Raw genomic sequence first — 18892 nt, 5'->3', positions numbered from 1 at the left:
AACTCTATCAAGGATGAATTTTATTGCTTGATGGCATGTAAAAATAAATGATGCTTCTGGCAAGCAGGTTGTGCGTCTTTTGTTGTCTTCGGGCTTATTCCTCGGAAAGATGGAAGGCTTCCTCGTCGAACTCTTCTCCTTGGAAGTCGGTGAGTTTTCCTGGAGTCATTTGAGTGGACATTGCGCGGAACATTTGCTAGAAAAATCATTAGAAATGTCAAAGTAGCGGTTTATTACCTGGATTTTGATTCCAGATGGAATTGGCGATCGGCGGATGGTAGAATGGGCAACTGGTCTAGCCTGGACAGCGCTTAAAACTTTCTTCAAAGACTTCTGCATGTTGTAGTTTTAATTTTGCTTTCAGGCTCTCTGCAACAAAAAATATTTTGGAAAATGGCGTTTGGTTTGCCAACGCGGTAGTTTTTATAACGGCGATTCGACTCGTAGATAAAGTCTGTATTGAGAAGTCGGAGAAAAACGCGGCGCTATTTATGTCTGCAATTTCACTATTTACTTGCATAACCTTCACCAGATCACGCGAGTTGGGCAAACACCAGAACATGAAAACACACGACCTTATATGGAGGCCATTTAGGGGAGCTCAAATACGCACCCAAGACGAAGCAATGAAATTATGTAACGGCCAAAAGCATAAAATACGAAATGAATGCTCTGTCGGAAATTTCGAAAACATAATTGTGAAAGACCCAGTTTAGACTGGCATTTGTCTGTTTTTACGAAACCAGCCAGGTCAAGGTCGACCTTCGGATCTTAGAATCTTCAAGGATAAACAGCAGAGTCATCACTTTTGATTATTCAATTTATTTCGTAAAAAAGAACATAGAAAACAACATGAAAAAAAGGCAATCAAACTTTGCTGATCATTCGAAGGGCGTCTTCTTCATCGATGACCCAGCATTTTTCTTCGCGATGGTAGTGCTTCAACTCAGTGGATGCATAGTTTTTGCTAGAATATTTTCTATTTCAACGGAAATCAAATCGATCGATCTTACCCAGCTTGAACAACTCCAAGAGTGGGTGTATCGTTAGACTTGTGGATAATGTACGAATCGTCCGCAATAAAACCTCCGATAATTCCCTTTGCTTTTCTTGAGATTCCAGAAGCATCCATAATCGCAAAGGAAAGCGATTCCTTCTTGAGATTTCCTTTGATCAAGAAAATTGGACCGTCTTCGATTTCGACGTTTGTATGCTCGTGATTACCGTCTTTCGCCCAGGTTGTTCTGAAAGTCAAATCGGATGTGACATGGATTCCACTCTTTGCCCCGACTTCTGAAACGATTTCTCCGTCGAGGAAAATACCAGCAGAGTTGATTGTCAAAGTAACGGCATTTGGTGTCATGATGGTCAATTCACTCATGAAGAGTCGTCCAGTATCGCCTCGCTCTTCTGGTTTTGCAAGAACAGTAAGGGATGTTCGTGGATCAGTAAGCAGAAGCATATTATTAGAAGCAAGAAGAGGGTTGTAATCGAAACAGATCGGCTCTCCGTGCTCTGATCGGACCATGAAATGTGGATCGCCATAAGCGCCAGCAACTGCTTGATCATCATCTCCGTATGGCATCATCGAAACTTGCTCTCCTGCATTTGCTCCTGGTGCATATTGATCGATTCCAGTAGCACCTGCATCTCCATTTACCGCAGTTGTTGTGTCAGTGTCAAACTCAGGAAAGGTTGTTGAAGTCGTATCAGTTGCGATAGTTGACGCCGAAGATGTTGTCGTCGTGAGAAGCTCTGTAGTAGTTGTTGTGATTTGTGTTGTTGTAGTTGTTGGGAGCATTGTTGTGTAAATCATTTCAGTTGTTCCAGGCGCGCCTCCTAAGCCGCCAGATGTTGTAAACTCATCATCGGGAACAACATCAGTAGTGAAGCCAACAGTGGATCCAAGGCCAGTAGAAGTAGTTGTTGCTAGTGTTGTTGTTGTATCAAGATTGTCCATTGTTGTAAATTCGTCAAAAACAGCGGCAGTGGTAAACGCTACTTCTGTGCCTCCGAAGGTGCGAGTTGTTGTTCCTGTTGTAGTAGTTGTTGGCTCAATAGTTGTTGTCAGATCAGGTGTGTCGATTGTCGTGAACTCGTCAAAAACAGCGGCAGTGGTAAACGCTACTTCTGTGCCTTGAAAGGTGCGAGTTGTTGTTTCTGTTGTAGTAGGGATAGTAGTTGTTGGGACGCTAGTTGTTGTTCCTGTTGAAGGAGTTGCTGGCTCAATAGTTGTCAGATCAGGTGTGTCGATCGTCGTGAACTCGTCAAAAAAAGCGGCAGTTGTAAACGCTACTTCTGTGCCCCCGAAGGTGCGAGTTGTTGTTCCTGTTGTAGTAGTTATAGTAGTCGTTGGGACGCTAGTTGTTGTTCCTGTTGTAGTAGTTGTTGGCGCATTAGTTGTTGTTGTCAGATCAGGTGTATCGATTGTCGTGAACTCGTCAAAAAAAGCTACAGTCGTGAACTGACATGAAATTCCGCTGATAAAAATTAGAGCCCATTCTCTCATTTTTATAAACTGATATGAAAACTGCTTATTTCGTCAAATATGCCTTTTATATGAGTTCTGAGTAACAGTAAATTCTACTTATGTCAAAACTGAATAAATTAAATTAGCACGAGGACTTATTGAGGCTAATGAGGGGCCTTTGCATAAGCTGGCCACCTAATGCGGCTGAATTTTTTTTGCATCTCATTAATTTCGCAATGAAATGTCAAAGTTTATAAGATTGTGCAATTTATATGTTTATAAAGCATGAAAACTGTACAGAGTCGTTTGTATATCACTAGAAATTTATTTAGAAACTGAAGTTCTGGGCCTCTCGGACAGCAACTTCACAGGATTGAGTAACGGTTCCGAGATCGTTTTCAGCTTGAACGGTGTAGGTTCCAGCATCGCCAAGTCGAGCGCGTCGGATTTCAAGCTGAATGATACCCTGTCCCCAGCTCATTTTGTACTTGGGGTTGTCGATGATCTCCATCTTATTCTTGAACCATCGGATCTTTGGTCTGGGGTTGGCCTTCAAAGCACAGGTGATAGTACCAGAATAGCCAAGCATGATCTTTCTGTTGTTGAGAGGAGTAGTGAACTCGGGGGTGATGTCGAAGTTCATCTCTGGGTAAGCGGGCTTAGTGTAGGTAGTTGTTTCCTTGGCAATAGTAGCGAACTCTTTGGTAGCAGTGCCTTCTCCAGCGCCAACTTCATTGATGGCTCGAACTCGGAACTGGTAGTCGTTTCCAACGATGAGTTCGTCAATATTAGCGTTGCAGTGTCGAACTTTGTCATAGACAACATACCATTCACTGTCTGGGCCAGATCGCTTGTCTCGTTTATCAACAGAGTATCCGAGAATATCGAGATTTCCGTTGTCTTTGGGGGCTTCCCACTGGAGCTGAACAGAGGTGCCGATGGTTTCAACAATCTGGAGCTTTCTTGGCTTAGATGGAACATCGACGACGGCAATATCGATTGTAGCGGAAGCAGAGAGATCCTGTACCTCGACAGTGATCTTGTAGGTGCCAGTCTCAGCCCGAGAAGCGTTTCGGACAAAGATTACAGAGGAGTCATTAGTAGTTCGGACGGTGAATGCGCTATCAAGTGGTTCTTCCTTGATCTCAGCTGGAGGTTGAGTGGGCTCACCACCTTCTTCAGCAGCTGGAATGGGTTCGGGCCAGACCTCGACGAGCTTGGTCCAGGTAACCTTTGGCTTGGGAGCTCCCTGGAAGGGAACGTTGACGTGGACTTTATCATTGACGTTGATCTTGAGGGTCTTCTTAAGGTTTCGTGGGAGAAGGATCTTGGGGTCCTCGACGCTAGCAGCGCAACAGACGGGACCAAGAGTAGCCCAAGAAGAGGAACCGGCCTGGTTCTTGGCGGTCATTCGGAACATGTAGTTCTTGCCAGTAGTCAGTCGAACAAGGTTGACAGAGCTCTCAGTGGCGTCAACATAGCCAGCAACAGCTTCCTTCCAGCCTTCCTCAGTAGCGGCAGCGGGGTCAGCATCTCGAAGACCACCTGGGAGGATCTGAAGTTGGATGGCATATCCGTCAATACCAGCAGCACCGATTTCTTCAGGAATGTTCCACTTGAGTTCGATAGCAGTATCAGTCTGCTTGCCAGCTCGAAGAGAAGTAACTGGTCCTGAAGGAGCAAGAGGAGTGAATGGTTCAGAGACATCAGAGGGCTCGCCAGCGCCGATAGCGGAGTTAGCGATAACTCGGACCTGGTAGGACTGCCCATCGACAAGTCGTCGGGCGAGGTAGTTGTGGAGAGTAGCAGAGCCAACTGAGACCCAAGTAGTCTCTCCCTTTCGCTTTCGCTGAACGGTGTAGGAGGTAATGTTCGAGCCACCGTTGGACTTAGGTGGGGTCCAGTCAACTCGGCAGGTCTCATCGGTGAGGTCGGAGATGACGGGTTTACCAGGCTGAGTGGGGACATCGAAGACAGCGACGTTGATAGATTTGTCGCCGAAGTCGTATTTGCCAGAGTCAGTAGCCCAGGCGTTCTCAATGATCATCGCGGTCGGGGATTCGACAAACTTCATACGTCCACCGTCGAAAGAGACTTCTTTGCCCTCAGAGGTAAGAGCGACCTTCTCAGCGGCAGCAACGGTAAAGGAAGCAGTGCCTCGAGTGGTAAGGCCAAGATCGCCAGCGGAAAGAGCAACCTGTGGGAGCCCAAGGGAAGTAGAAAGACCGTTGGCAGTCACAGAGAAAGATGTCGCTGGCTTGGCAGCACCCTCGGTTCTGAACTCGTATGTACCAACGTCAATCGCAGCGAAGGCAGAGATATTGAGCTTTCGGGAAACTCCATCAGCCTCGATGACAACTCGATCAGATTCAGCGACAGCCTTGCCTCCTTTGAACCATTTGCCAGCGGCCTTTTCATCGGCAAGATCGCAAGCAACAGTAACATCACCAGAAACGCTCATCTGGTACAATGGTTTGGGAGCCTCAGCGGCACCAGAGACGATGAGTTCAGCGAAAGAAGAGCCACCGTTGACCTTGATCTGGTAGAAGCCAGAATCTTCGGAGGTGATCTTGTGGACGACAGCAGTGATCTTGGTACCCTCCTGGGTAACAGAAATCTTGTCGGTAGTACCGAACTCGATACCGTCCTTAAGAAGTTTGTATCGACCATCATCAGCGGACATAGTGGCGGTAAAAGTGACCTCCTCACCGGCAGAAGCCTGGACATCAGAGAATCCAGAGGTGAGAGTGACAGCTGGTTTTCGGACGAAAACTTCACAGCAGGTCTTGTCCTCACCAACAGTAGCGGCCCACTGACCGTGGTGTTCGAGACCGACAGAGTCGATAATGAGCTGCTTGTTGCAGCCCTTGGCGAGAGGTCGGGCGAGCTTGCCGACATCCTTGCCATTGAAGCTCTAAATGATTGAAATAAACCCATTCTAATGAATTCAATTTTACATACCCACTTGACATTCATGGCCTCATTAGCGGTAACGACGGCGAGAGTGATCTTGTCACCGATATTGCTGCATTGAGTATCGTCAAGCTTAGTTGGGAAAGAAGTAGACTTCTTGTTGTTTTTCTTAGCGTTAGCAAGAGTTTTCAAAAGCTTTCGCAAATCATTGATGCCCCAGTTGAATGCGATTCTATCGTATTCACGAGGATTAGCGGACTTGAGAAGAGCCCAAATATCTTCTTTAGCATCAGAAACCTTCTTGCCGATAGAGAATTTCTGGACTTTTCGGAGAGCGGCTCGGAATTCAGCATCTTCGGCGGCAACTCCCTTAGGGTACTTGCCTTCGTATTCGTAGGCAGCAGCTGGGCCGACCTAGAGAATAGTTGAACGAAAACTAAAAAGTGATAAAAGTGTATCGTTGACCTTTTTATCACGTGATAATGTGTTACCTTGATGCTGAAGCTTCCGTTATCAGATTCTTCGCCACAGGTAGCAGTGTAAGAAAACTTGGTGGCATCGCCAAATCCAATGTTCTTTTTCGTCAAAGTAAAAGTAGGAGCAGCACCAGTGACTTCGAAGCCGTCAGCAACAACAGAAGTAGCGGCATCAGGGATACCACCAGCTACGTTGACGTAGGCAACAGCAGAGCCAGCTTCAGGAGCAGAGACATCAGCAGCGGAAGCAGTAAAGGGATCGGGCTTGGGGTACTCAGGGTCGATCTTTTGCTCTTCCTCAGCGGGGGCGGCTTCTTCGGCGGGGGCGGCCTCTTCGGCTGGGGCAGCCTCAGCGGGCACCTCTTCGGCGGGGGCGGCGGCAGGTTGTTCGTCTTAATAATTTCCGTGAATCGGTGTATCAAGATTAAAACAAAATTATATCAACTGTACTATGAAGAATGTCCATCTACCGAGCTACATAAAAATCTCGCTCGGAAATATTTAAAAAATAAAAGAGGCAGTAAACTCACCAGCCATGCTCTCTGCTTTGATAGCTAGAACTGATTCTAGGCCGCTCTCTGTGGAATAATCAGTGGTGATAAGCTGTGGATAAGCTACTGAGTAATGAAAAATACTTTATATGGCCATTGACCTGGCCAATGTGTTGATTTCACGCAATAAATTTACAGGATGAGCTTGTTCAAAAAGGTTACTGTTGCAGCTGTTCTTGCAAGATACAATATAAATAACCAGCTAAGAGTGATGTTTGCGTGTCTATGACAGTTTTAACGCATTTATGGTGGATAGATTCAATCCAATTCCAATTTGGAATGTGATCGAAAAGTATGTTGAAATGATTTTATTTACAGTGGTAAAGTTTATTCATATGATGACAGAGTTTTTTCCGGTGAGAACGGAAGTAACGATAAATTACCAGAGTGCTGTTTTCCTTCCTATTTCAGATGCGTGCGCCGCCGAGATGAAAGCGCCGCGGACTTCCTCTCCGCGCTCGAGAGCTCATCCGAGTGCTCCAAACGCTACCGCTAGAGTTGGAATTTTTTTCTCGCAAGTATTTACTGTGCCAAATGGTTTAACCTTAGCCCGCCAAAAGTGGATTTTCTGGGGTACCCGCCAAGAACACCATATATGGTGCATCCTCTATTAAAGCTCTGCACCATATTTGGTTTATCATGATTTTTTTAAAAATCTTTGCTGAAAAATAATTTTTTTGTTCAATAATAGTGCTCCAATCATCATACCAAAGTTCATTTAATCGAAAATTCTCTCAGAGAAGTTCATAAATTGAGGATCAGAGAAGCTAACCGGGGTAAAATTTCGGCAAAATCGCTGGGAAAAAGCTGGGGTACCCGCCAAAAACACCATATATGGTGTAGCAACAATTGTAGCTCGACACCATATATGGTGTAGGGACTTTTTGCAAAAATAAGGGTCTACCGACGCTAAGGTCTGTCAGAAAAAGGCTGAAAAGTCCATCATCGATAGATAATCGATAAAGCCGTCTCAACGTTTCCTCAATTTTCAAAAAAACTTTCAACGTCCAGCCCAGTGAGCAAATAAGTGGCCGGTTCTCGAGTTGTGGTGTAGCTTGGCGGGCTAAGGTTAAGCCAACTCGGATTTACGCTACAGCTGAGACTCGCTAAATAGGACAATGACGGTGATCTTGAAATTTTGAATTCTTTTCCAGGTAACCTGGAACATTTAGAAATATCTACAAGAAAAATAATTTGTCTCCGACGATATTTGTTCGTGTAAGCGTCTTTCTTCTGTTGAGCATATATCCAGAATAAAGAAAATACTAGGTGCTCTTGCCGCGAAATTGCGCGCGCTGCACATCGAGCGACTCTCAGGGCCAGGGACCCTGGCCCAGGGTCGCTCAGATTCTCTAATCTCCCCTTAGAGCTCAACTCCATGGTAAATTTACGGGCCTTCTGAAGTCAGAGCCTTGTCAACAGATAATTATGGTTTATTGATAGTAAATTTATGTCAATAAAATATTGACTGCATAGGCTTTAAAGTACCTACATAGCCTGGCGAAAGAGTTCTTTTTTCCGAAGAAATTCTTGGAAAGTAGTCGCTACCGATAAATAGGACAGTTTATTTAGGTAAATATTTTCCGAAATACTTTATTTCTGGTGATTTTAATCTTCCATTATCAAGCGTTTGGACTCCATACTATGGAGCAACGAGTTCTGGTGCTCCAGAGCGATTGTTTGACCATTGGGAGTGTTTGAACTTGTTCTGGCGAAGCATCTGCACCTGCCAGTCTACTGAAACTACAAATCGAATTGACTACAGAGATGAGCTGTTATTCTTTCCCAGTGACAGGTATTAAACAAGTTGTGAAAAGTCTAAATATAGTCGTTGTCTTTATTTAGAACCCAATTTTATGCAACAACAGATACAAAGTCCCCTCAATGTCTACCTCAACCATCTTCAATTTCTTCAACACCAACAGAATCTTATCCACCAAGCTTCACAACTTCAACAAATGAGCAGTCAGATCCATCCATCTTTTCCCCTTATTAATCTTCAAGGAATGGGAGTCCCTCCGTTCTCTTCTATGTCTTCAGTGATCCCGAAAATACCCGAATCTTCAGAGGGAAAGAAATTCGACTTTCACAAACTTGCCGAGTCCGCCACAGTCGATAAGACAGTAGTCAAGAGGAAAACGAGGCCAAAGAAGCAACATATTTGTAGGTAAGTCTATTTGATTTTCACACAGAAATTTTCAACAGAAAATAACTATTGATTAGATTTTGCAAACGAAAATTTACAAAGAGTTATAATTTGATGATCCACGAACGAACTCATACAGACGAAAGGCCTTTCAAGTGCGATATTTGTCAGAAAGCTTTTAGAAGACAAGACCATCTTCGAGATCACAAGTAAGTTTGGTTTTTGGGAGTGTCCAGGATATCTATTAAATCCTACAGGATACCGAGGTCTGATTTGCATTCAGTAGAAGAGCTTTATGTTCTTTAATTTCTTTTTAAACGATTTTAACTGCATCCGGTAGCAAAATAGAGTAATGTTTGAATAGGGCGAACTGTTCCCAAGTAAAAATTGCCCATGATTAGTGTGTAATGAGTAGGAAATTTCCGCAGCTTCTGGCTTTATTCCCATCAACCTGCTGAATAACACAATCTCCAAGCTAACAAAGCTGAGAACATCGGTTGACAGCAATAAATTTTAACACTTTTTCGTGACAGCCAGTTTGAGCCATTTTGAAATCGTTGTGAAAGCGTTTGTGAAGTTTTAATCCTCTTGGTGCCGCCCTGTCTCTCAAGGAAGCGCGTGCCCAAGCTGAACTAACAGTGCCTGAGGCGAGAAGCTTAGCAATACTTTCCCACCGACGAGCAAACGTCAACGATAACATAAAATCGAACGCGAAAGTGACTTCTGAAATTTCAAAAGCAAACGCGCTCTTCTTATCCTTAGCAAATAGCCTTCGTTCCCTTATAACAAAAATTACTTCAGATACATTCACGCGGCCGAAAAGCCGTTCAAATGCAAGATCTGCGGTAAAGGATTCTGCCAAGCTCGGACTCTTCATGTTCATATGAACAATCATAAGAAAGAAACGTCAGAAGATGATGATGTTCTTATCAATATTTCTGATTAAAACTGTGTCTTTTTATTAAATAAAAAATCGTGAGAGCAAGAACATCGGCAAATTTCTGCAGAGTGATGAGAAAAGAGAGTGGTCTCCGTTTGCCCAAGTCGCCGTTTGCCCAAGTCGCCGTCTGCCCAAGTCGCCGTTTGCCCAACTTGGGCAGACGGAGATCTTAGGCAAACGGCGATGTGAATTTTATTAAATTGATCGATCATAAAATGATAGAAGTAAGGCGACAATTTCATTATCATCACTGAGTCTGCTGATTGCGGTCTGATTTGCAGAGACTTTCAGGTGAAAACAAAGGTTGTCCAGTTATGTCTTTTGAACGGTTATTAACCGTGGATTCTTGACAAGACCACCACAATTTTCTTATATTGTTTTTCAATAGTTATATCCGATTTTCGAATAAATTCTTGAGAATAAACACATAAATAAGAGACGAAATGAAAAATACAGTATCGTGGACTCTACGGAAGCTTTCCGAAATGACATCGTTTACATTGATAACGAAGAGCCTTCGTAATGGATGGTCTAATTATAAGAGTCGCTAAATTCTCAATCAAAGTCCTAAAATACTATTCGCGGAAGAGTTTATCAAGAAGAAAAAAGGCTCCGGTTTACTGAGACTGGATCGTTATTCCGAATAACTTATTCGGTTGTCATAAGATTGTACATTTGATGTTTTTAAATCAAGCCTAAGTACTCCTCTTCGCTTGGAGGAGGTTTTGGGAAGAGTTTCATCAGTTTTCCCCTTTTTCTCTTTTTCTCACTACTCACAATGATTGTTTTACCTAAGTTTCAATCAGAAATAACTCCAAAAATAGAACGAACCGATAATGAATCACAAGAAACATCAATATGTGACCATTAACTCAGCCAAGTTGGGGATTAGCGCTTGTGAGGACTCGGCGCATCCATCGTTTCCTCAATCTGTAGGCCTCGGAAGTAAAACTAGCGATTTTACTTACCACTAAAAATCTATCCTATCCTGCTGGTTTTGATTTCATAATTCAAGATGAGAAATTTTTCCGATTTTAGTAATTATAAACTGAAATAAAAGTCTCCTTTGCGCTCATAAATTTCTGAAACCTTGAATTAATCTCTTTAAATTGAATTATGATTATATTTTCAATTTGATCGCCGTTTGCCCAAGTCTCCGTCTGCCCAAGTTGGGCAAACGGCGATCTTGGGCAGACGGCGACTTGGGCAAACGGCGACTTGGGCAAACGGAGACCACTCGAGAAAAGACGCTCTTCGAGGAAATCCCCTTATCGAACATATCGGAATAAGAGGGCGCTTACCCTGTTCAAATCGCTCCTTATCTCTAGTAAAATAGCAAGAAGCGACTGCAAAACACAAGACAAACAACTCTTGCAACTTAAAATTAATCCGTGGGAGATAAGTTCTGCAAAATTTCTTGATAGAATAAGCTTGAGCTGAGAACATAAGTACGTCCTTGTTGATTTCATTCTCAATCAACAGAGAGGAGTCCTCTCAGAGGACATTGACTTTCATTAAATTTGAAACTGTCATTACTCATTCGTCAAAATTCAAGATGAAATTCATTATAAAAGTAACCTGCAAAAAACATTGACTATGATAATTATTAATACCACAGAAAAATAATTATCATTTATATTAGTGTGATAAGTGCACATGTATTTTAAATGGAAAAGATATCTTGGCAGAAATTACAAAAAAGGGGTTCGTAGTAAGAGCAAGGAAGTATTTGCAAGGAAAAGAAATGAAAATGTTCGTAAAAGAGAATTTTACGTAAACTGAAAAATAATTGATTGAATTGTAAAATATAGAAGAGTTGGAAGTTAAGATTAGGTCAGTAGCGGAGGTAAATTCTAGCATTGGTTCGTTTTTTGGTAAGATCACATGGTTCGTAGGGGCTCGGATTCTTCGTACGAGGATCCTTTGTGGGAAACTTGGGCGTCGGCGTATTGGACGAAAATCATCAACGATTTGTTCATGAAATAAGGCTTAACTTCCGTTCCGTCGTTAACGCGTACATCTAAGAGCAAATTAAGAATAGAGAATAGAATGTCGTAGTCTACCTTCACAGAAGCAGAGTAGAAGCGTATCGACGGCGGTCGAGAAAGTGGCATAGAAACCAGCGGCGATGATGTATCCAACAATCGCAGCGGCAATAGCTGGAACAGCGATTGAATTAATCTCTGGATGATCGGGTATATTTTGAATAAGAACTCCGGCGATAATGGCGGAGAGGACGGCGATCAGCACTTTTCCAAGGAAAAGCGTCAGTCCGCCAACGACAGCGATAGCCCCAACTCGGAAGGCATTAGAGGCGATTGTTGCCGCGCCCATACAGGCAGAAGAACAGTAATTCTAAGAAATGAAATGCTTGTGTTCATCAAACTTGATCTTACCTGTCCTGTTATGGCGATCATGGCATAACTAGTGGCGTTGAAAAAGCGCAGGATTTTCTCGAAACAGAAAAGGCAGCAAATGCAGGCTTTGGAAAGAATCTGTGCAACTTTGTTGTTCGTTTGTTTCGCTGTAAAAGAGTTAAAAATGACGTCAAGAATGTAAAAAAACCTTTGTGGTAGATGTACGAGCAAATGGCTTGTGGAATTCTCAATAAGGCAACAAGAAGAGCACCGAAGCAGATTGAGCCCAAATGGTAAGTTACTAACTGGAGAACCGCCGTCAACAATGGAGATTCTAATGAAACCCATGAGTTTTTAAGAGAAAGTAGCGCCTAACCTCGCTCGAATCGTTTCTTATCTCGAGTAAAATAATATGAAGCGACGGCAGAAGACAGGACAAATTGATGGCAAGCAAAGACTACTTCAGTGAGCCAAATAACGCCGAAGATTTGAATCAAATAGGCCCACCAGAGGTCTTTGTTGTTGTTAGTTGTGACGTAGCCAGTTGATGGATCGACAGATTGTTCGCCCGATGAGGCAAGGAAGGCAAGAGAAAAGGACCAAAGGGACCAGAGGGAGATCAGCGCGATGTACATCCAAAAACCTATTGAGACGTCAGAATTATTCTTTCCCGTGAATACAAACCTTGCATGAGAATCCATGGAATCTTTGAAACTGTCTTTCCAGCTTCGGCAAAGAGAGCTGCGGCGAGTTTTGCTCGCTTGATCGCAACAAGACAGAATAAAATCATCAAAACGGAGAAGATACTGACACCAATTGCAAAGTAAAGGATGTCTTTGTGATTACTTATCTGGCTTTAGAATTGCTATCTTCAGTGAAGATTCTTCACAGATAATCTGTCAGACAGATACCTTTAGAATCAAAAGCCTTCCCTGAGAGGATTGACAACTTGATCCAATTGCTCGAATTCGTTTTCAACCGCTCCCTGACTAATCGCATACGAGTACCACAAGAGGGCAGTAGCAACGAGTGAAGCGAACGAAAGCCCGCCAATAACCACCCAAACGAGAACAGAAGCCAAGTAGCGAAGCAAGAGAACAGAAATACAAGAAAGCGCGATAGAAATCAAAGAAGTGTAGAGAAGGGTGTATCTAGCAGAATACAAATCAATAGCAATTTTTTCTACGGTTGGAATGTTGTTGAAGAACTCGGCCACGGTGGACGCGGTTTCGCCAAGGCTCTTTGGGATGCAGCGGTTCATGAAGACCGTGTGATCCTTGATCGGTAGAGCGGGGCAGACAGAATTTTTGCCAGTTGGAGCTTTTCGGAGCTCAGCTTTGGCGTCGAAGTTTTTTTGCTCGAGATCGTAGTTTTTGAAACAGAGGTTGTTTCCTTCTTGGTATTCTTGGACGAGGTAGTCCATTGGAGTGTGTGTGTCGCCTTTGTATTGTCCATCAGGGCATTCGTGGACGCAGGCTTCGAGGGAGTACGTATTTGGTAAGTCGCTGGAGACCAGTTCGGCTGATTCAGCTACGAAATCAAAGAAGAAGACGTAAGGTTTGTAAGTCATGTCGAGACCATGATACTGGTGAGTTCCTACGCCTTTTCCAGTGTTGTTCTGGCCGCAGATGTTTCCATACGAGTCACTTCCGTATATAACTCTATCGGCACCGCCAGTAGAGATGGAAAACGCCGTGATGCAGGCCATAGCTCCGACGTATAGAATGAAAATCACCAGACAAATGATGTCGGTGCATGATTTCTTCTGTTTTACATCCCATTTTTGCAGCGTGTCTTTATTACCACCCCAACAACATCCCATTTTGACTTCTAAAGGAAAACGCGTCAGAAAATAAATGAAGAAATCAAGGTCAATCACAGAAATCAGGCAAGAGGTTGAACATCAGGAGGAATAAAAATAAATTTAAATTTATGAACTGTAAGAAAATAGAAGTTTATGAGACGATGCCATTTTCGAGGAATTTGCGGACTTCGCGTTTTGAATAGAGCTCGGATAGAATTTCAACTGTGTGCTGGCCGACATTTGGCTGGATTGTTGGGACGAAGCCGGTAGAAGTGCTTGATCCTGGGACAGGACGGGGAAAGAACTGGCCGTGCTCATCGAGAAGAAATGAATTCCTACAGAATAAATGAATAAAACAGAAGTTATTTCGATTAAAACCTCTCTTTGTTATGTATATTTTCTGCGGCTTCTTCAGCGGTCATCACAGGACTCACGCATGCATCAGTCATATCGAAAATATCTGCCCACTCCTGTTGAGTCTTCTCCAAAAACTTCTCTTCGATGATTTTCCTCAATTTTCCCCATTCTTCCTGGTCCATTTGATTTGGAAGATCATCGAGCTCTTTCAACCCGCTTTTCTCAAGAAATACTTGGTAGAATTGCGGCTCAATTGCACCCAAGGCCATGAATCGGCCATCTTTCGTTTCGTAAACGCTGAATGGTGAAGATGATGATTCATCGTGAAATTGGGTTGCTTACCCGTAGAACGGGGCTCCACCATCCAACATATTGGTTCCCTTTGCTCCCGGGAAAAGACTTCTCATTGACCAAAGAAAGCCTGAAGCGTACGCAGCTCCTTCTGACATTGCCAGGTCCAGAACTTGACCTTTTCCGGTGTTACCCCTCTCGATAATCGCTGAGGTTACTCCAAGCGCCATCATAACTCCTCCACCAGCGAAATCCGCGACGAGGTTCACCGGAGGACAAGGTTTGCCAGTGGAATCTCTGAGGGAATCAAGAACACCCGACTGCGCTAAATAGTTAATATCGTGTCCAGCTACGTCGCGCATTGGCCCCGTCTGGCCAAAACCGCTCAACCGTGCGAAGATGAGGCGATCGTTTGCGATGCGCTCTGGACCGCAGTTGAGGCGCTCCATGACACCAGGGCGAAAGGGATCAAGGAGAACATCGGAGGAACGAGCGAGCGAGCGAAGGATTTTTTGGCCAGAAGGGTCTTTGAGGTTCAACGCGATGGATTTCTTTCCTCTGGATTGTTGATCAATGTTGAAGGCTAAAAATAGTTAAGTAGCCCATTAGAGATAGAAAACCTGATCCAGCTCTATCAACTCGAATAACTTCCGCTCCTAAATCCGCCAAGACCTGCCCACAATATGGAACTGGCGCTAACCCCGCTACAGGGATCTAAATTTTTTCGCGAGAATCGCAATTTGCGAATATTTTGCGATTGCGATGCGAAATTTCGCAGAAAATTCGCGATCGCAAAAACTTTTTTGATCGAATCGCAATCGCATCGCAATCGCAACTCAGTTTTCGCTAATAATTCGCAAATTGCGATTTTTTTGCGAATTTCGGTCTTGTCAAAGTGCTCCCTTGTTATTCTGACATGAGTTTTCTTTGACTCAGAGCCTATGTTCTGTGTTTTTAAGGCTTAATTGAAAGCCTGACCTCAAAAAATTTTCTTAAATTCTATGAAAAGTTACTTTTTTCTCTAAAATTTCGCAAATAGCGACAAAATCGCAATTCGCGAAAAATTCGCAATTTGCGACAAAAATCGCAATCGCATCGCAATTTCCGGAGTATTTTGCGTCGCAATCGCAATTGATTTTCGGCAAAAATTTAGATCCCTGCCCCGCTAGTTCCAAAACGCGTATCTTTCTCAATGCCATTCTGTTGGTAACAAAAGTCAAGAAGTTGAATATAGGCCGAATTGTTTGTTTATTGATTCAGAGCACTTTCATTCAGAAAGTTGCGTAAGTTCTTTCTATTTCAAATTTGGGAGTTTCTATTTTTGGTTGTCGAATTGTTCAAAGGTTGAATATTATGGCAGTAATGAGCGTTTTTGCAAGTCGCTCAGAATTTTTGAAGACAATAAATGTTTAGTCATCAAGTGGTACTCCTCTTTGATTTCAGAGCGCGACGATGGTAAAACATAAATTGGCAGTTTGGCAGTAACCTGCGGAAGCAACAGTTGATATAGTAAAACACGTCTTAAGCTAACAGTTTACTGAATACAGGTAGGCTGTTGTTATTGATGACGTAACGGAGCAAGCAACAAAGATCGTTCGGTGAAAGTAGTAGCGTATTCTTCTGGTTGCAGAACAAAAAAAGTGGCCGGAAAATCCTTACTGACAGTATTTCCAGCAAAAAATGGCATCAAAGCAGCATAAATTTATATCCGTTAATAATATAATTTGAAGGAAGTTTAGATTTCTCATGCTTCCAGTAAAAATGTGTCAATCGAATAAGAATTGATTCCTTATTCTTAACTCAAAAGACAGAAAAATTTACATAAAAGCTTCAACTTGTCAAAAGCACTAAATTCGTGTGTCCAATCTTTTGAAAAATTGAATGAAAAGAAAAAAATAGGGTGGTTTGGAACCGATCTATTTACAAAATAAAAATAAAATTCTGGGGTCCATCAAATAAAGAGTACGGTAAAGGTTAAAATACACAAGTAACTGGTTGATTCAATTGGCTTCAGTAAATTTGGTTCAGTAGCTTCCTTAGTGGCGGTTTTTGAGCATCATCGGGATACAAAGCTGCATCGAGGCATCCTTCCAGGATGAAAGAGGCCTTCACCAAGCTGGAGAAGTCGACCGAAGGCGCAAGGAGAGAGTAAATCGCCCAGTCGTTAGAAGAAAAGACTTGATCTTTTCCGGATGGATCGATTAGCTAAAAATCAATTTATTTAAAAGAAGCGATAAACTGTCAATTTTCCTCGATAAAATTGACGGTAAAGCCTTATAAAATTAAAGGGACAGCGTCAGAATCAAAATCTTGGAATAATTTGCGGTACACCTAGTTAATTTTAAAATTGTGTCGGGGTTTTGATATAAAATTCACATTCCAAGCGAGTTTCCAGTCAGTATGGTTTGTCTATCAGCAATTTTTGGCTGCTTTATTTTTTCCCCTGCTCTATCAGACGGCGAACTTCTACCAGAGAAAGACAGTCAGTCTTCATTTCGATATCCGCTCTCGATAAGTATTGAATTTGTCCTTCCTAAGAGACAAACACTTTTTAAGGCACTCGTGACACCTTATCTTTTCCGACTAAAGAGGAGCCGCTCAGGAAAACCCTGATGAATGTTCTTCTCATGCTTGAGCTCGACCAACACCTCCACTTTGAAGCTGCTCATATAGCAGGAAGGTTAGAGGTCAAATTGACTGTCCCTGCGCTATTGTAAATTATAATTCGACCCTCTAAGACAATTACTGGCGCTCGACAGCGAAAAATCATCATAAAGATTTTCATGATGATCCTGAACATCATGACGATGAAGAACTCATCGACAAGAAAACAACCGATCATCAACATCATCATTCCTTTGATTTAAACCACTCTCCTTTACACCATCAATTTTTACGCAATTTTTCATAATAAAACTTACCATTTTATTCTTCACATGCATTTGACGCAGCGTATCTTGAACTTCGAGGAACCAAGCTTGAAATTTAAAATCTTCGGACGCAGCGGCAGAGATGAACAGGTCGATTTTGTTTGGCAAGTTTGAGTCGAACACGCGTTCGATGTTGGGCAGTGAAGTTAGACCTTTGAGCTTATCCGATAAGGGTCGATTTGAGCTTTCCAAAAAGGGACAAGTGTAGATGTAACATCTGTGGCCAAGTTTCGAGGCCATTTTGCAAATAACTAGGGAGATATCGCCGGCGTATCCAGTAGGACCGAGAAAGAACAAGATGTCACTTTGACTTTGAACTTTTTCAAGCTAGAATCAAGCGTTATTCTTCCGCTCTAATCAAAACTAATCGTACGATAAACGATGTGGTCGTGGTAGCAAGAGTATGAATGAAATCTCTTCTCTCGTCGGCTTTGGCAACTAGCGAGGCGAAAATTTTCTGACGCAAATCGTGAGCGTTCCCGTGCGCCGCTATTCGATCTCTTGAATTGTCTTTGCATCGCCATTGGGGGACGGTGACGGGGCTTTGGGTGCCAGGTGTCGATTCGTACTCGGTTCCGCCATACTTGGCGTTGTATGCGTCCATGACGTTTTCATCGTGGCGGAATTTTACTTCGCCCTGGCGTCCTGGAGGTCTAGTGCTTAAGAAAGCGTGTTAAGAGCGAAAAATTTTTACGAAGCTTACTTGAAATCATCCGATCCATTCATATTCATCTCCCCGTACACCTGTTGCTTGTCAAAAAGTTGATTCGATGCTTCAAAGTTAAAATCTTCGGCCAAATCCGCCGCATTAGTCGCAAAAGTCTCGTCTCTCGGAAAGTTCTGCCTCCCGTTTCTACCGTTTTGTCGTTGTCCATTGCGACGATTGGGACTGTGCGAGTTCTTTTCCCGCCACCGGTTCATCATCAGGGAGTTTGTTTGCTGCCAAGTGTAGGCCTGGGCGGCTTGGGGAGTGGGACGGGCGTTTGGTTGGTATTGATGAGAGGATGAGGGCTCGTGGTAGAAGGTCATTGGAGGTGAATGTCCATTTCGGTCACTTTTTAGTGGGTTTCAAACTGTATTTTTAAAAGTTAACCTAGTAATTTTAAAATTTTCTTTCCACAATTTCCTTGTTTTCAACTTGTCCGATGCCGAAACTTCAAGAGCAGGCGCTTGTTGCGACGCAAGATTTTTGAGCCTCAGTTCTTCTGGAATCGGCCCAATATTCAAAATCGACGGATCATCAAATTGAATCGGCTCATTCGACGATGAAGTGGAGGAGTCCTCGGCTGATCTGATAAAGGTTTTGAAAAAATAGACAAGTAAGGGTTACCTGGGAGGAGTTGACTCGAGAACCTCAAGGTCCTTGATGTCTTTAGCATCGATTTGGTGAACTTGACCAGAACACGATTTCAGCGAAATCGATGAAGTTTCTGCGAAGGGATTAGCTTAGGTAATTAGCATAAGCGCCAATAGGTTAATTTTGCAAACAAAGTCAAATTCATAACGCGCTCATTAATGCTCTATCCCTTGACTAGATCAATTTCCTCGACAACGCCTTCAAGCTTCTTTCCATTATGAGATTCAACTTGAATAGTGAGTCCGATAAACTTGTCCATTCTACAATCGAAGATTTTTAAAGACTCTATTTTCACTCATT

The 18892-nt window shown here is 43.0% G+C and overlaps 6 protein-coding genes and 1 long non-coding RNA gene across 7 annotated transcripts; 1 reads left to right on the top strand and 6 right to left on the bottom strand.

The window, feature by feature from the left end:
• Positions 1 to 3: 3 nt before the first annotated feature.
• Positions 4 to 473, bottom strand: LOC145695881 (uncharacterized). The gene is made up of 2 exons (XR_014133780.1): positions 238 to 473; positions 4 to 196 (listed from the first exon to the last, which is right to left on the bottom strand). It is a non-coding gene; the product is annotated as an uncharacterized LOC145695881 (long non-coding RNA).
• A 2293-nt stretch (positions 474 to 2766) lies between these two features.
• On the bottom strand, positions 2767 to 6529 carry LOC145695829 (myosin-binding protein C, slow-type-like). The gene is made up of 4 exons (XM_081772861.1): positions 6390 to 6529; positions 5875 to 6251; positions 5432 to 5797; positions 2767 to 5384 (listed from the first exon to the last, which is right to left on the bottom strand). Exons 1-4 carry the CDS (start codon positions 6394 to 6396, stop codon positions 2799 to 2801), a joined length of 3336 nt encoding a protein of 1111 aa, XP_081628987.1. The 5' UTR covers positions 6397 to 6529; the 3' UTR covers positions 2767 to 2798.
• Positions 6530 to 8126: 1597 nt separating this feature from the next.
• On the top strand, positions 8127 to 9531 carry LOC145711209 (uncharacterized). Its single transcript, XM_081788941.1, has 4 exons — positions 8127 to 8205; positions 8256 to 8577; positions 8634 to 8765; positions 9358 to 9531. Exons 1-4 carry the CDS (start codon positions 8178 to 8180, stop codon positions 9500 to 9502), a joined length of 627 nt encoding a protein of 208 aa, XP_081645067.1. The 5' UTR covers positions 8127 to 8177; the 3' UTR covers positions 9503 to 9531.
• A 1609-nt stretch (positions 9532 to 11140) lies between these two features.
• Positions 11141 to 13688, bottom strand: LOC145695627 (choline transporter-like protein 1). The gene is made up of 7 exons (XM_081772627.1): positions 12788 to 13688; positions 12538 to 12700; positions 12230 to 12496; positions 12062 to 12187; positions 11893 to 12020; positions 11560 to 11851; positions 11141 to 11516 (listed from the first exon to the last, which is right to left on the bottom strand). The coding sequence occupies exons 1-7, from the start codon at positions 13673 to 13675 to the stop codon at positions 11377 to 11379; spliced, it is 2004 nt and encodes a 667-aa protein (XP_081628753.1). The 5' UTR covers positions 13676 to 13688; the 3' UTR covers positions 11141 to 11376.
• A 22-nt stretch (positions 13689 to 13710) lies between these two features.
• Positions 13711 to 15504, bottom strand: LOC145712091 (alpha-methylacyl-CoA racemase-like). The gene is made up of 5 exons (XM_081789778.1): positions 15382 to 15504; positions 14926 to 15019; positions 14357 to 14888; positions 14036 to 14311; positions 13711 to 13992 (listed from the first exon to the last, which is right to left on the bottom strand). The coding sequence occupies exons 1-5, from the start codon at positions 15502 to 15504 to the stop codon at positions 13809 to 13811; spliced, it is 1209 nt and encodes a 402-aa protein (XP_081645904.1). The 3' UTR covers positions 13711 to 13808.
• LOC145695628 (uncharacterized) lies at positions 15452 to 18293 on the bottom strand. Its single transcript, XM_081772628.1, has 4 exons — positions 17939 to 18293; positions 17609 to 17894; positions 17227 to 17562; positions 15452 to 16510 (listed from the first exon to the last, which is right to left on the bottom strand). The coding sequence occupies exons 1-4, from the start codon at positions 18262 to 18264 to the stop codon at positions 16316 to 16318; spliced, it is 1143 nt and encodes a 380-aa protein (XP_081628754.1). The 5' UTR covers positions 18265 to 18293; the 3' UTR covers positions 15452 to 16315.
• Positions 18278 to 18854, bottom strand: LOC145695631 (uncharacterized). The gene is made up of 3 exons (XM_081772629.1): positions 18769 to 18854; positions 18566 to 18667; positions 18278 to 18526 (listed from the first exon to the last, which is right to left on the bottom strand). The coding sequence occupies exons 1-3, from the start codon at positions 18849 to 18851 to the stop codon at positions 18304 to 18306; spliced, it is 408 nt and encodes a 135-aa protein (XP_081628755.1). The 5' UTR covers positions 18852 to 18854; the 3' UTR covers positions 18278 to 18303.
• Between the last annotated feature and the right edge of the window lie 38 nt (positions 18855 to 18892).

Source organism: Oikopleura dioica, chromosome 1 (genome assembly GCF_907165135.1).
Source record: "Oikopleura dioica chromosome 1, OKI2018_I68_1.0, whole genome shotgun sequence".
Classification (NCBI taxonomy): domain Eukaryota; kingdom Metazoa; phylum Chordata; class Appendicularia; order Copelata; family Oikopleuridae; genus Oikopleura; species Oikopleura dioica.
The sequence above is the reverse complement of the archived record's forward strand: the minus strand, read 5'-3'. Positions and strand labels throughout refer to the sequence as shown.